Consider the following 11,547-nt stretch of genomic DNA (forward strand, 5'->3'; position numbering starts at 1 on the left):
CCTTTTTCTCCTTCCCTGAAGCTCCTGCCAGCAGCTCACTGACTTTTCCTCTTTCTTCTTACTCTTCCTTGCGTGCCAGGGAGCTGGGGCCCAAAGGCCAAGCAGAGCGTGATCCACTCCAGGTCCAGGTTGGGCAGCAGGCTGCGGCAGTTTCCCTTGCTATCGGAGAGGTCTGGCCTCAGCGACCCCCGGGTGTCCCTGCATCATGCCTGGATGGGTCCTGATCCCGACAGGCGCCCTGAGGACACGCCTGCCCAGCTCGGCCCGCTGGTGGCCAGTGATGATGTTGAGAAGAAGGTCCACGTGAACGAGGACGGCAGCCTGTCTGTGGAGATGAAAGTCCGCTTCCACCTACTGGGCAGCGACATGCTCCTGCGGTCCAGGAGGGGGGGCAGAGCCAGCGCCCTCACAGCAACCAGTGGGGACGGCCATCCTGGGGGCTCCTCGGAGCCTGGGACACAAGGACTGGGGACCCAAGAGGTAGCATGCAAGGAAGCCTTTGAACAAGGCAGGTGGCAGCCAGGGTCCAGATATGAGATCTGGATGAACCCCCTGTACGCTGCCCATGAAGAGGGGACAGCAGCTCCGGGTAGGGCTAGGCCAGCCCCCCATGCCCATTCCGGGGGCCGCTGGAGCCGAGGGGTTGCTGGCAGGAAAAGCAGCAGCAAGGACAGTGTCAGCCCTGCCTCCAGTGACAGACCCCCCGAAGGCTCGGAGCCAAATTCCTCCTGCTGCTCCAGGTCCCCAGAGGGTAGCGTGGGCAGCGGTGACCTGCATCTGTCCCCCAGGGCCACCTCCCAGAGAGGACCAGAGTGGGGAGCTGGCCATGTACCCCAGGTCAGTGGGGGCCCAGGTTCAGAGGGAGGAGGGCTGGGCAGCAGGGACCACAGCTGCCTGAAACCCAGGACCCAACGTGTGACAGGTGCTCTCTCGGACTCCTCAGCTAGTGCCGGGTCTCATGAGGAGTCCAGTGAAAGGGGCAAGTGGCACCAGGGCCACCAGAGCAAGACAAGGGCCATGACTTCCCCACGGAAGGCCACCCATAGGGGAGGCCCCTGTTCCTCCACCATGAACCTCTCATGTTTGGGGAACAAGGACCCATGGGAAAAGGGGAACGGACCAGGTCCCAGACACACGCAGGCCAGGGATGAGTGTGGGGTGAGACAGCAGCTGGCTTCAGGCCATTTTAGCTCTGGGGACATTGCAGAAGGTTGTTCCCTGTCTTCTACCTGCATCTCAGCCACAGGCAGGAGAAGAAAGCAGGAGAGCAGAGCTAGTGCTGTGGCCTCACCCAGCAGTTCTGGCCTTGGCCGAGGGCTCCAGAGAGGCTGCCCGAGGCAGCACCTCGGACAAAGGGACACCCACTGCCCACTCAACTCACCTGTGTCCAGGCAAACACAGGGGCCTCCCAGCACAGGCAGGGGCTGCCCAGCCAGCCCAGCACCACACTTTCCTGGGAGCTCATCTAGCACCAGGAACCCAGTGTCCCGGGACCCAGAGCCACACCCCTCTGCCTCTCTACATTCCCAGGATGCGAGGGGGGTCAGCAGTGCCCCCGTCACTCCTATGAGTGATTCAGACTGTGTTTCTGATCTCTGCCCTGCCTACTCTCCCACGGACAGGAACCCTGAGTTCAGGGCAAACTCACTTTGCAATTCATCGGACTCTTGCAGCTCCCTAGCCAACAGCCAGGGTGAAAACATAGGGGGTGATGTCCCCAAGCCTCCCTGGCACTTGCCTCTGCCTGTTGGACAGCATGAGGTGAGGCAGCCAGCAGCCCAGCAAGGGGGCTGCAGGACCCCCTGTGGGGAGACGCACGCCCAGACTCAGGGCAGCCCGGAGCCTGTCTCTGAGGCCCCCCTGGTGTGCAGCAGGCACTGTCCCACTCTCCCCAGGGCGCAGTCTTCTGTCAAGAACCATGGTCTCCCATGCAGCAGCAATGGAGACCACAGGGCAGCTTCAGGGCCAGGGGGCACCACCCTGGGAGAGGAACAGCTTGATGCACAGCGCCCATGCCCCCCCAGCTCTCAGTCAGGGGGCCCTGGCAGAGCCGTCAGAGCAGTGAGAAGGGGCAGCCTGGAAGCCAGGCCTGCGAGGATGTGCCAGGGCCAGGTCGCTGGTGGAGGGGCTGGTCTGGAGGAGCGAGAGGACAAGGGCAGCGTGACACTGGGTGCCCTGCCCCGAGCCTCGCCAGAAGCCGTGGTCCGTGAATGGCTGAGCAACATCCCGGAGGAGCCCGAGCCCGCGAAGTACGAGACGGTGGATGGTAGTGTGGGTGTGGCCGGGGACGGCACGGAAGGCCCCACTGAGGACCCTGCAGACAGACATTCCCCCAGAAGCCTGGAGGAGCCAGCTCAGGCCAGACAACGGTCCCTGGAAGGGGCCACCAGTGAGAAAGCGGAACCAGAGGGACCCCTCCCAGTGACTGGTGACGCTGGTCCCCAGCCAGGAGAGGGTCTTCCTCACAGTGGGGTTTCGGAAGCCCCCACGGAGGCCAGAGCAGGTGGAGCGGCAGCTGGGGACTGTGGTGTGGGCCAGTGCGTGCTTCCCCGCAGGGTCTCTGCCTCCGTACAGGTCATGAAAGCACTGATGGGCTGCAAGCAGGGCCGGCCCAGCAGCCTGCCCGAAGTGTCCGGCCCGGTGGGCAGGAGGCTCAGCCGCTCCGCCCAGGCCCTCGTCATGTGTCTCGCCAGGCTCCATTTCTTTGATGAAGATCTTGGGTCTCCCACCAGCAAAGTGAGGTTCACAGACTCTCCTCAGTACCAGGAGCTCCTGAGCACCTTCCAGGCCTTGTGGCCGAGGTGTGGCCTCGGGCCAGGTGAGCTGGACTCAGGCCTCCGGGAGTTCGGCAGGTGCCAGGCTCTGCCAGGCCTCAGGTCCCAGGCTGTGACTGAGGACTTCACACCAACATCCTCTTCTGGTGTGGATGTCGGAAGTGGTTCTGGAGGCTCAGGGGAGGGCAGGGGACCCTGTGCCGTGGACTGTGCCCTGGTCTCTGAGAGGATAGACCTGCCCTTGGAAATCCCCTACCAGAGGCCTGATTCCAGAACCTCAGAGAACCCAGAGGAACTGGGAAGGCAGCAGCTGAGTGGTTGCATGGCCTCCTCAAGTTCGCAAGCACGGGCTTGCGCCACCAGGAAGGGCGAGGCAGAGGGAAGCAGTGGGGGGCAGATGCTGGGTGGCAACCTGGACCAAGTAGGCAAGAGCAGGATGCAAGGAGAGGCAGTGCAGTTAGAGAAAATAACAGAAGAAGAAGAGAGAGCAGAACTGCAAGGGGAGGCTGTCGGTGGATTTCTGGAAGAGGAAAGGGCCATGGGACAGGAATTATCAGGGGCTGGCTCTCAGGAAGGGGAGGGTGCACGGGACCAAGAGAGTGTGCAGGAAGAGGAAGCAGGAACAGACCCTGCCTCCGCCATGCTGAGCCCTGCAGGGAGGAGAGAGACACGGGCAGAGACCCTTGGGAGCCTCGGTGAGAGGGACTCAAATGCCAGTGGAAGTCAAAGTGGTCCCAACATGGAGCCCTGTTTGGAGGAGCTGCCCAGAGCTGCTGGGACAAGCCATGAGCAAACCCAGGCCAAGTCCACCCAGCAGGCTGGAGAGAAGGGCTCTCCTGCTGCTCACAGGGTGTCTCTGGACCCTGACCCCCTTTGGGTGTCCAGTCTGCTGAGGAAGATGGAGAAGGCCTTCATGGCCCACCTGGCCAGCGCCACAGCCTCGCTCCGAGCCCGCTGGAGCCTACAGGGCCATGAACTGTTGGACCAGATGGTGGCTGAGCTGCAGCAGGATGTTGGCCAGCGGCTCCAAGACAGCACAGTAAAGGAGCTGCGAAAGATCCAGAGCCGGGCTGGGAGGAAGGCGCCGGGGCCTCCCAAGGTAGCCCTCAGGTGGGAGACGTCCCAGCAGACAGAGCAGCGCAGACATCGCCTCCGGGGCCTGCGCAACCTCTCGGCCTTCTCAGAGCAGCCCCTGGCCCGGGGCACACTGTCCCTCTCCCTGGAGGGCGTGCCAAACCTCAGTGGAGCCCTGGGGACCCAGCTGGGTGGCAAGGCCGAGGAGGAGGAGTTCTGTCCCTGTGAGGCCTGCCTGAGGAAGAAAGTGATCCCTGCGTCCCCGAAGAGCACAGTGGGCATAGCCAGTCTACCCATCAAAGAGGCCTTTGACCTGCAGCAAATTCTGCAGAAGAAAAAAGGAGGGTGTGCGAGTGGGGAGACAGCAGGCAGGGCCCCCGAGAAGACAGGGATGGAGCTGCATCAGAGGGACCCCTCGGGGACTGGGACTGTCCAGGGAGCTGATGGAGGCCTGGAGCCGGGGTTAGGCCAGGGCGCTGGGGCCAGGGAGGGAGATGAGGACGAGGACAGCCAGACCCTCAGCAGAGGTGAAGATGCAGAAGGAGCAGAGGAAGATGCAGCTGCTTGGCAGAGAGGAGGGAACACAGGCCCCCGTGCAGGCCGCCACCCAGAGGCAGTGGAGTGGGAGGAGCGGGCTGTAGGGCTCAGGGAAGGGAACCCAGAGTGGGGCTCTGGGGCCCGAGGTCCAAGTAGACAAAATGATGGTGCCGACACCGTAGAGGTCCAGGGAACTGAAGGAGAGGGACAGCCAGCGTCAAGAAGAGGAAGTCAAGGTGAGAAAGAAGGGAGTCCACAGGCTGGCCCGAGGTGGGGCCAGTCAGGCGAGGCTTCTGGACCCAGCAGCTCAGACCCAGAGAGGCGGCCCACGCCAGCCCTTGCAGCAGGTGAAGACACCCTCAGCCACGGGTCAGGCACGAAAACAGGCCTCTCCTGGTCCAGAACATCCTCTCTAGGAAACTGCTCTCAGCTCTCCCAGAAAGGCTCCGAAGAGGAGCTTTCAACTGGAGATATGAGGACCTTTAGCGATGAGCCCAAGGGAGTCCCTGCTTCAGAGAGAAGAGTCACAGACATGTATCCAGAAAGCTCCACCTCTGAGCAAGAAGGGCCCTCCGCGGGCTCCGGGACTCCAGAGCCAGGGACAGGCGAAGGTCTGAGCCCTGAGCCCAGACCCGGCCAAGCCTCTGACTTAGAAGCTGAGGAGGTAGTTAAACGTCTCTCTGGGACAGAAAGGAGGCTTAGCAACCTCACCACGGACAGGACAGACGGCTTTGACCAAGACGATTTAGATTTCTAGAGATCCAGCTGTGAGGTGGTCATGAGTCTGGAGCTCTGTTTTCACTCATATTTTGTCTACAAACCGGAGTGTGGCTCAGCCCCCTGGGGATGTGTGAACGTGGGGGGAAGATCAAAGGCGTGCCGAGGACTCGGCCACTCCTTGGTGTCCGGGAGCTTCAGAGGGCCGCCGCCTGCCCACCCGCCCGCCCCATGCTCTGTGTGCGAGAGTTTATCTCAGATCTGCCCTGTTATCGCAGGTCAGCCAGCCCCGCCGTTTCCCTGCAGAGCCCAGGAGGACGGGACTGACTGGAAATGCTCCAGGGGAGTTTTTGTTTGTGTGTTTGTTTGTTTTTTTTTTTTCTAGCAAATGTTTCTCATTCTTTTGCCTATTGATCTCCTGTTATTTTTCTCCTTGGCCTCTCTTGGCACTCACCTCGTTCGACTTTGAGGTACTTTTCTGTAGTCTTGAATATATTTGGTGACTCTGCAGATGTGAAAAAATTCAGGGAGAAGCAGATAAATTCAGGGTCATTGGGCAAAGTTTGCTCTCAGCCCCAAAGTCCCAGTGTATTTCCTTAATTTGTGTATATATTTTTGGGGGGTAACAGAAACACCTGGAACAGGCAGAAAAGCAGAAAGAAGGAAACTGGCCACCCACGATCCCATCGCTCAGAGAGAACTTGCGTTAGAGGTTGGGCGTTTTTTCTAACAAATGGTCTTTCTAACCACTTGATAGTGGATGTCTCCCTCATACAGTCCTTTTTCTAACTTAACAATGTAAGAATTTCCCCTCTTTATCTTCAGATCTTCATAAACCTATTTTAATAACTGAATAATACATCATGAGAATATAAAATACTCTACTGTACCATTGTACTCTTGTTGACCTTTTAGATGGTTTTCATCATTTATTCAAACACTTTTTTTCTCCTGAACTGCAGGTGATTTCTTTAGGATAGAGGCCTAGGCACGAAATTTTTTCAAGGCTCTGGCTGTCTTGCTGCCGCCCTGTTCTTCTAAAGGTCTGTCCTAATGGACACACCTGGCCCGACGCCCTCCCATCTGTGTTTGGTCGGGTCAGTAAAATAAGAACATTTTTGCTAATTTTATGGACAAAACCTGTATCTCCTTTTAATGGGGTACTGTTTTAGATATATTTGACCACTAGTGAGATTACAGCGTTTTCTAGGTTTTTTTTGAAAAATATGAGCATGTAAAGTATATGCCTTTTGCCCATTTTTCAACTGGAATCCTACTTTTCAAAAATGAATTGACTTCCATGTGCCCTTCAAAATATTTTTTAATTTTCATTTATTATTTTTGAGATGTCAAAATTGCCCACTTTCTGTATCCTTCTTCAGCCAGCCCTGGCCTGAGTCTTGCTGGAGAGGGAGCTTCCTGCCGCGACAGGCCTCTCGTGCATGAACACTTGGTGTGCTCAGGCGAATGAAAGTGGGGTTCTATGCTGCACGAGCAGGTGTTGTTCACTGGCCCTCCAAATGTAAATGTTAATAATAAAAATAAAGCAGATGCTGGGCCTGGGCTGCATCCTCAGGCTTGCAGTCATCACTCTGCTCTGTTTCTCAGTGCTGGAGGTATTCTTAATAAAATAGCACATTTTAAAAATTTCTGTGGAGGTGATATGCTAAAGTTTTTACAGTAAAAGTCTCTCTCTTTCTCTAGGAGTCAGTATGCTAGCCAGACGCTCCCAGGGGAAGAGAGCGCATTGTGAGCTTGGTTTGGAAGTGGTGAGGTGCAGAGGTGTCCTGAACTTGTCACTGTTTGTTGACGTGGAATTTCCATTGTGCACCTCTTCTGTGACTTAAGTCTCATGTCATCCCCTAAGAGATATTCCAACTATAATCTGCTACCTCCCCAAGTGACAGAGAGAGCCATCCCTGGCACCTCCAGATCTGGCATTTAATGAAGTGGCATTGCCCATCTCTGGTTGAGAGAATGCAGTGGAAAGAGCACGGGACTTGGGGTTAGATGACCGAGGCTACAGTTCAATGACAGCCCCTCAGTTTCAACACCTGTGAAATGGGCAAAACAACATGTTTGTCACTGCACTGTTGAGAAGTAGGTCAGATCCTGTATGAAACTTCCTTATACACATGTTGGGAAGATACCAATATTTTCATTAGAACTGCTGCTTTTTGAGGCCTATTATGTGTCAGGCACTATATCAGATACAAACGATCCCATTTAGTCTCCAGCACATCTGGGAAGCAGGCAAATGGACATCGTCATCCCCGTTTCACAAAGGACGTGCCCGAGGCAGGGTAGACTGACATCAGCGTGCCCAGGCTCACGCAGCTCTAAAGGGGCAGAGCCAGAACTTAGACTGGGGTGCTTCAGCCTCCACAGTCCACATCTTTTTCCATTGTATCACATTTTCTTCCTTTCAGTTCAGGTCCTATAAATCAGTAACTTGACTAGAGGCGATCAACGCATTGTTGAATGAATTTACTGCAAAATAGTTAGGACTTAGGAAAGTAAATACACTGGGATTTTTTGCTCAACTGATTGCATTTTGTTCTTAGTAATTGTCTACTTATGCACAGATAGATACCAGGAGCTGGAGACAACGTGATCTTATGAAGGTGGAACTTAAACTGAAAGGTATCTCTCCAGGGGATTCTCCTTTCAGGCACAAACTCCACTGCTTTAAGCCCTCAGATATTTCTGAACTTTATATACATTTTTAAAAAACTTTTTTTTCTCTTAATGACCAACTCTGTGTTTTCCTCTGATTTGGTGATAAAGAATTTCAGAGCCATCAGCTAAGGTGAGGATTTTTCTCTATCCCCGCTCCTCCCACTTTTCTATAGCAGCCATATTGCACAGCCTTGCACCGGCCTCTGAAATGCAGCCCTGCTTGAAAATGTTGGTGTTCCCGTCACCCCAGCCTGTCCCTGATTCAGAACTCAATTCATTTGTCACCTCGAGTGTTGGCCAAGTACGTATAGTGTCAGTAGTCATGCAGACGTCTTCAGCCAGGGCCCCTTACAGTAAATGGAACAGGGAAGCGAGTGGTGGTGGAAAGAAACCAAGCTCTTCTCTGCCCTAGCCTTTAAGCTGGTGGGGATCAGAGATTCCAGCTCAAAAGCACGGTATTTCAGTGGCTGAGAACTGAAGACCCAGGGACAGGAGCTAGTCCCGGAGCTTCTGACCTTATTGGTCTGAATTAAGGGGCCAGCACAACTACTTGGTCAAACTCCCAGATGTGTACAGTGGTCCGCCAAGGGGGCCCATCACTGATCTAGCCCAGCTTCTTCTTCCCAGGTGAGGAGACAGACCCATCTTGCACAATAAAATTGCCCAAGTCGCATAACGAGACAAGTGGCCGGGCTGAGACCAGAGAGCGGGTCTTTTCTACATCTCACTTTGTACCCCTCCTTCCCAAAGCGCAGGGCGGCCCTGCAGAGAAATGCAGCACGCAGCACACCTGCTCCCTGGTAATCCAGCCCCCTGCTCCCTCACCTGCACGCCCGCCTACCTTCCTCGTCATCCCAATTCTCTGCTTTCTTGTCTGTTCCTGAGCCCCAGGCACTGTCTCTAGAAGGCCCCGTTAAGGTGTCCAGTGGAGAAGTGACCTGCCTTCAGTCTGTGAAGCCCTTGTTACAGTGCAGCTGTGAAGGGGACGGTCCTGAGAGGTTTCCAAACCCAGCACGGGCCAGGTTTTTCGTTCACTTTAATGAACATATAAACCACCTGGAGAGCTTTGTTAACATGGACATTTCCACTCAGGAAATTTTGGCTCAGTGCACCTGAGGGTGGGCCCAGGAATATATTTCAATAAGCACCTGGGAGGAAAAACGCATAACCCCCTACCTGGTGGCCTGCCAGACCATTAGCTTTGCTGTTCTCCCTCATTATGTGGTCTCCCCAAGGGACAGTGTGGGTCAGTCACAGTCAACCTCTCTCTCTCTGCCTCCCTCTCCTGAGATGCAATTAGAGTGGGTAAAGAGAAATCGCTGTTTGCTGGCCCTCCTACCCACTCCCAGTGTCCACACCCAGTTGGCACTTCCGGCCCCTTGTTGTCCATGTGACTCACCTAGGGTAGACATGGACCTGGGCCCCCATAGTCCTCGAGCTCATGCCCTTACTCACCCACCGACCCAGGCAGAGTGACCCAAACCTGATTCATGACTTCCGATGAAATAAGTCAGGCACAGCCTCCTGGGGTAATGGGCCCAGGGGTCTGACCCTGCATCTGCTGATCCTTCCCAGTGTCTGAGCTGAGCCCTGGCATGCAGGAGGAGAAGGCGGCTCCCCTGAACCAGGTGTCCACCCTTCCACTGTATCCACACCCTCACTCCAGACGCCCACCCATTCCTCTGGGGTTTATGAGGCCAACATATGTCCTCCTGGGTTCTAAATTTTTAGACCTGGTTTCATAGCCCAAGACACCCAGTGCATCAAGGAGAAGACCCACTGGACCTCCACAGGTCAGGGAAACGCCCCATTGCCCACGGCTGCTGCCATCCCTCTTCCATTTCCCTCTGCATCCCCCTCCCTCTTGATTCCCTGCTCCCACCACCCTCTCGACCATGAAATCTCTGCTGGTCGCTGATTTCCAAACATCAGGGCTTTATTTTAGTCATCATCTCCCTGGATGGCGGTGGCCCACTAATGACCCCTAATGACATCTCTCTGGCCCTGGGACAACGTCCCCTCCTCATGCCCCTCACTAGCCCGGCTCTGGCTGCTCGTTCTTTGCCGGCACTTTGAAGCTGAAACACTGGCATCTCTGCACCCTCAGCCCATTGCTCGTCTCCCTCTTTCGTCTTCCTGGGTGAGTCCACCCACTCTTGCTGTTTCTGCCGTTATGTTTCAGCTCGTGACTCCCGAATCCAGGGCTTCAGCTCCCAGCCACTACGTTTTCCGCAAGAGCAACCCACCCAGAGCAGAACTCATCCTCCTTCCCCAGCCTGTTCCTCTCCCCACACGCTCACCTGGCACCATCAGCGTCCATCCGACCCCAGCATCTGCCCCACCCCAGCACAGCAGCACGATGCGGATGGAACGTTGTGGACACTTGAAATGGACTAGGCTCTCTCCCAGTTTGGCGTCCAGGGGAGCGTCAGGTGGACAGGGACCCTGGGCCGGGTCTTGCCTAGGAAGCTTGGGTGTGAGATGAGGGGAAGAACATTCCACATGGAGGTGACGGGCAATAGGAGCAAAGAAGCAAGGAGGTCAAGCGCGGCCTTGCACGGTGAATAGTGTGAATAGTCAGGGTCCCTGGAGCCAAGGGCATGTGAACGGAGAGTGTGGACACCTGCGGGAACCCATAGCAAAAGGCACTTGAACCCCTAGGCTCCAGGATAGCCCCAACCTTTGACCAGAGGCATCGAAACAGCCCAGGGAGAACTCAGCTCTGTCTGGAGTGCCCTTCAGCAGAGGGTCTACTTTGTTCTTGAAGATGCCCTTTCCTCCTCTGCACAAGAAAACCAGTGGTCTCTAAACACCAGTACTCCTAAGGTGTATCCCAAAGAGGCCTTTATGTTCATTGTCACCTTTAATCCTTGCCGCAACCTTACAAGGTTGTCTGACTGCCACTTTATGGAGGCTGAAATGGGTTCAGAGGTGAGTTGCCCACGGATGTATGAATGGTGCATGCGAAAGCCATGGTTTAACCCAAGTCTGACTCTCCTGGGCCTGGGGACTTCTTCTACACACCCTGGCACCAAGCCCCACACTCCGAAGGACCTATCACCTTGCATCACTGGGCTGGGCTTCAAGCCCCACCATGTACCCTTGGAGCCCCACCGCCACATGCTGGCCAGGGTGGTGGCTCTTGGCTAGGGTGCACCTCCAGACCCAGTGCAGTGCTGCCCTCAACCCGCTGGACTGAGTCTTCCAGGATCTCAGGTCTCATCCCAGCAGCTGTCTCTTAATCCCAGAACCCACCCCCCCTAGCAGCCACCCCTCATCATGGAAGATTCCTCTCCATGATAAGGAACCGGGAACTGGTGGCTTTCCAACTCCGGGTAGCCTTGGGAAAACACTGAATGTCTTTGTTTGTCACGAGGACTGGGGACACCATTGATATCTGGTGTGTAGGGGTGGGCCAGGATGCCGAATGTCTTGCAACAACGTGGCCAGTCCCTCTGAGGGATAGGTAGTCCCACTCAAATGCCACCGGCATTATTGCTGCTGCATTTTATGATGGAGGAGACTGAAATTCAGGAGCATAGTGGCTTCTCCACAGGCACAGGGCTAGGAGCAAATAAGCATCATCTCCTGATTTCCGTCTCTTCTCAACGAATCGCAGAAAGAATGAGACTGTTTCCTAACATTCCAGCCTCCGGGCGAAGGGATGAACGGCTAACCTACTGAAGCTGCGTCAGTCATAGCAGTTCCAGGAAAGGACAAACCCAGGACAGATACCCGCCAGGTGCAATGCATGGAAAGTTGGGAA

The 11,547-nt window shown here is 55.5% G+C and overlaps 1 protein-coding gene across 4 annotated transcripts in view; it reads left to right on the plus strand.

Annotated features, from left to right (window-relative positions):
* RP1L1 (RP1 like 1) overlaps window positions 1-6,023 on the plus strand; it is a 41,941-nt gene extending 35,918 nt beyond the window's left edge. For all 4 annotated transcript variants that reach the window (XM_036032020.1, XM_036032021.1, XM_028519089.2 and 1 more), the window contains exon 4: window positions 80-6,023. In XM_036032020.1, the coding sequence (XP_035887913.1) occupies window positions 80-5,142 (5,063 nt within the window). In that variant the 3' untranslated portion in view covers window positions 5,143-6,023. The remainder of the gene's footprint in view (window positions 1-79) is intronic.
* Window positions 6,024-11,547: the final 5,524 nt, after the last annotated feature.

This window comes from Phyllostomus discolor, chromosome 8, assembly GCF_004126475.2.
Source record: "Phyllostomus discolor isolate MPI-MPIP mPhyDis1 chromosome 8, mPhyDis1.pri.v3, whole genome shotgun sequence".
In the NCBI taxonomy this organism is placed as follows: domain Eukaryota; kingdom Metazoa; phylum Chordata; class Mammalia; order Chiroptera; family Phyllostomidae; genus Phyllostomus; species Phyllostomus discolor.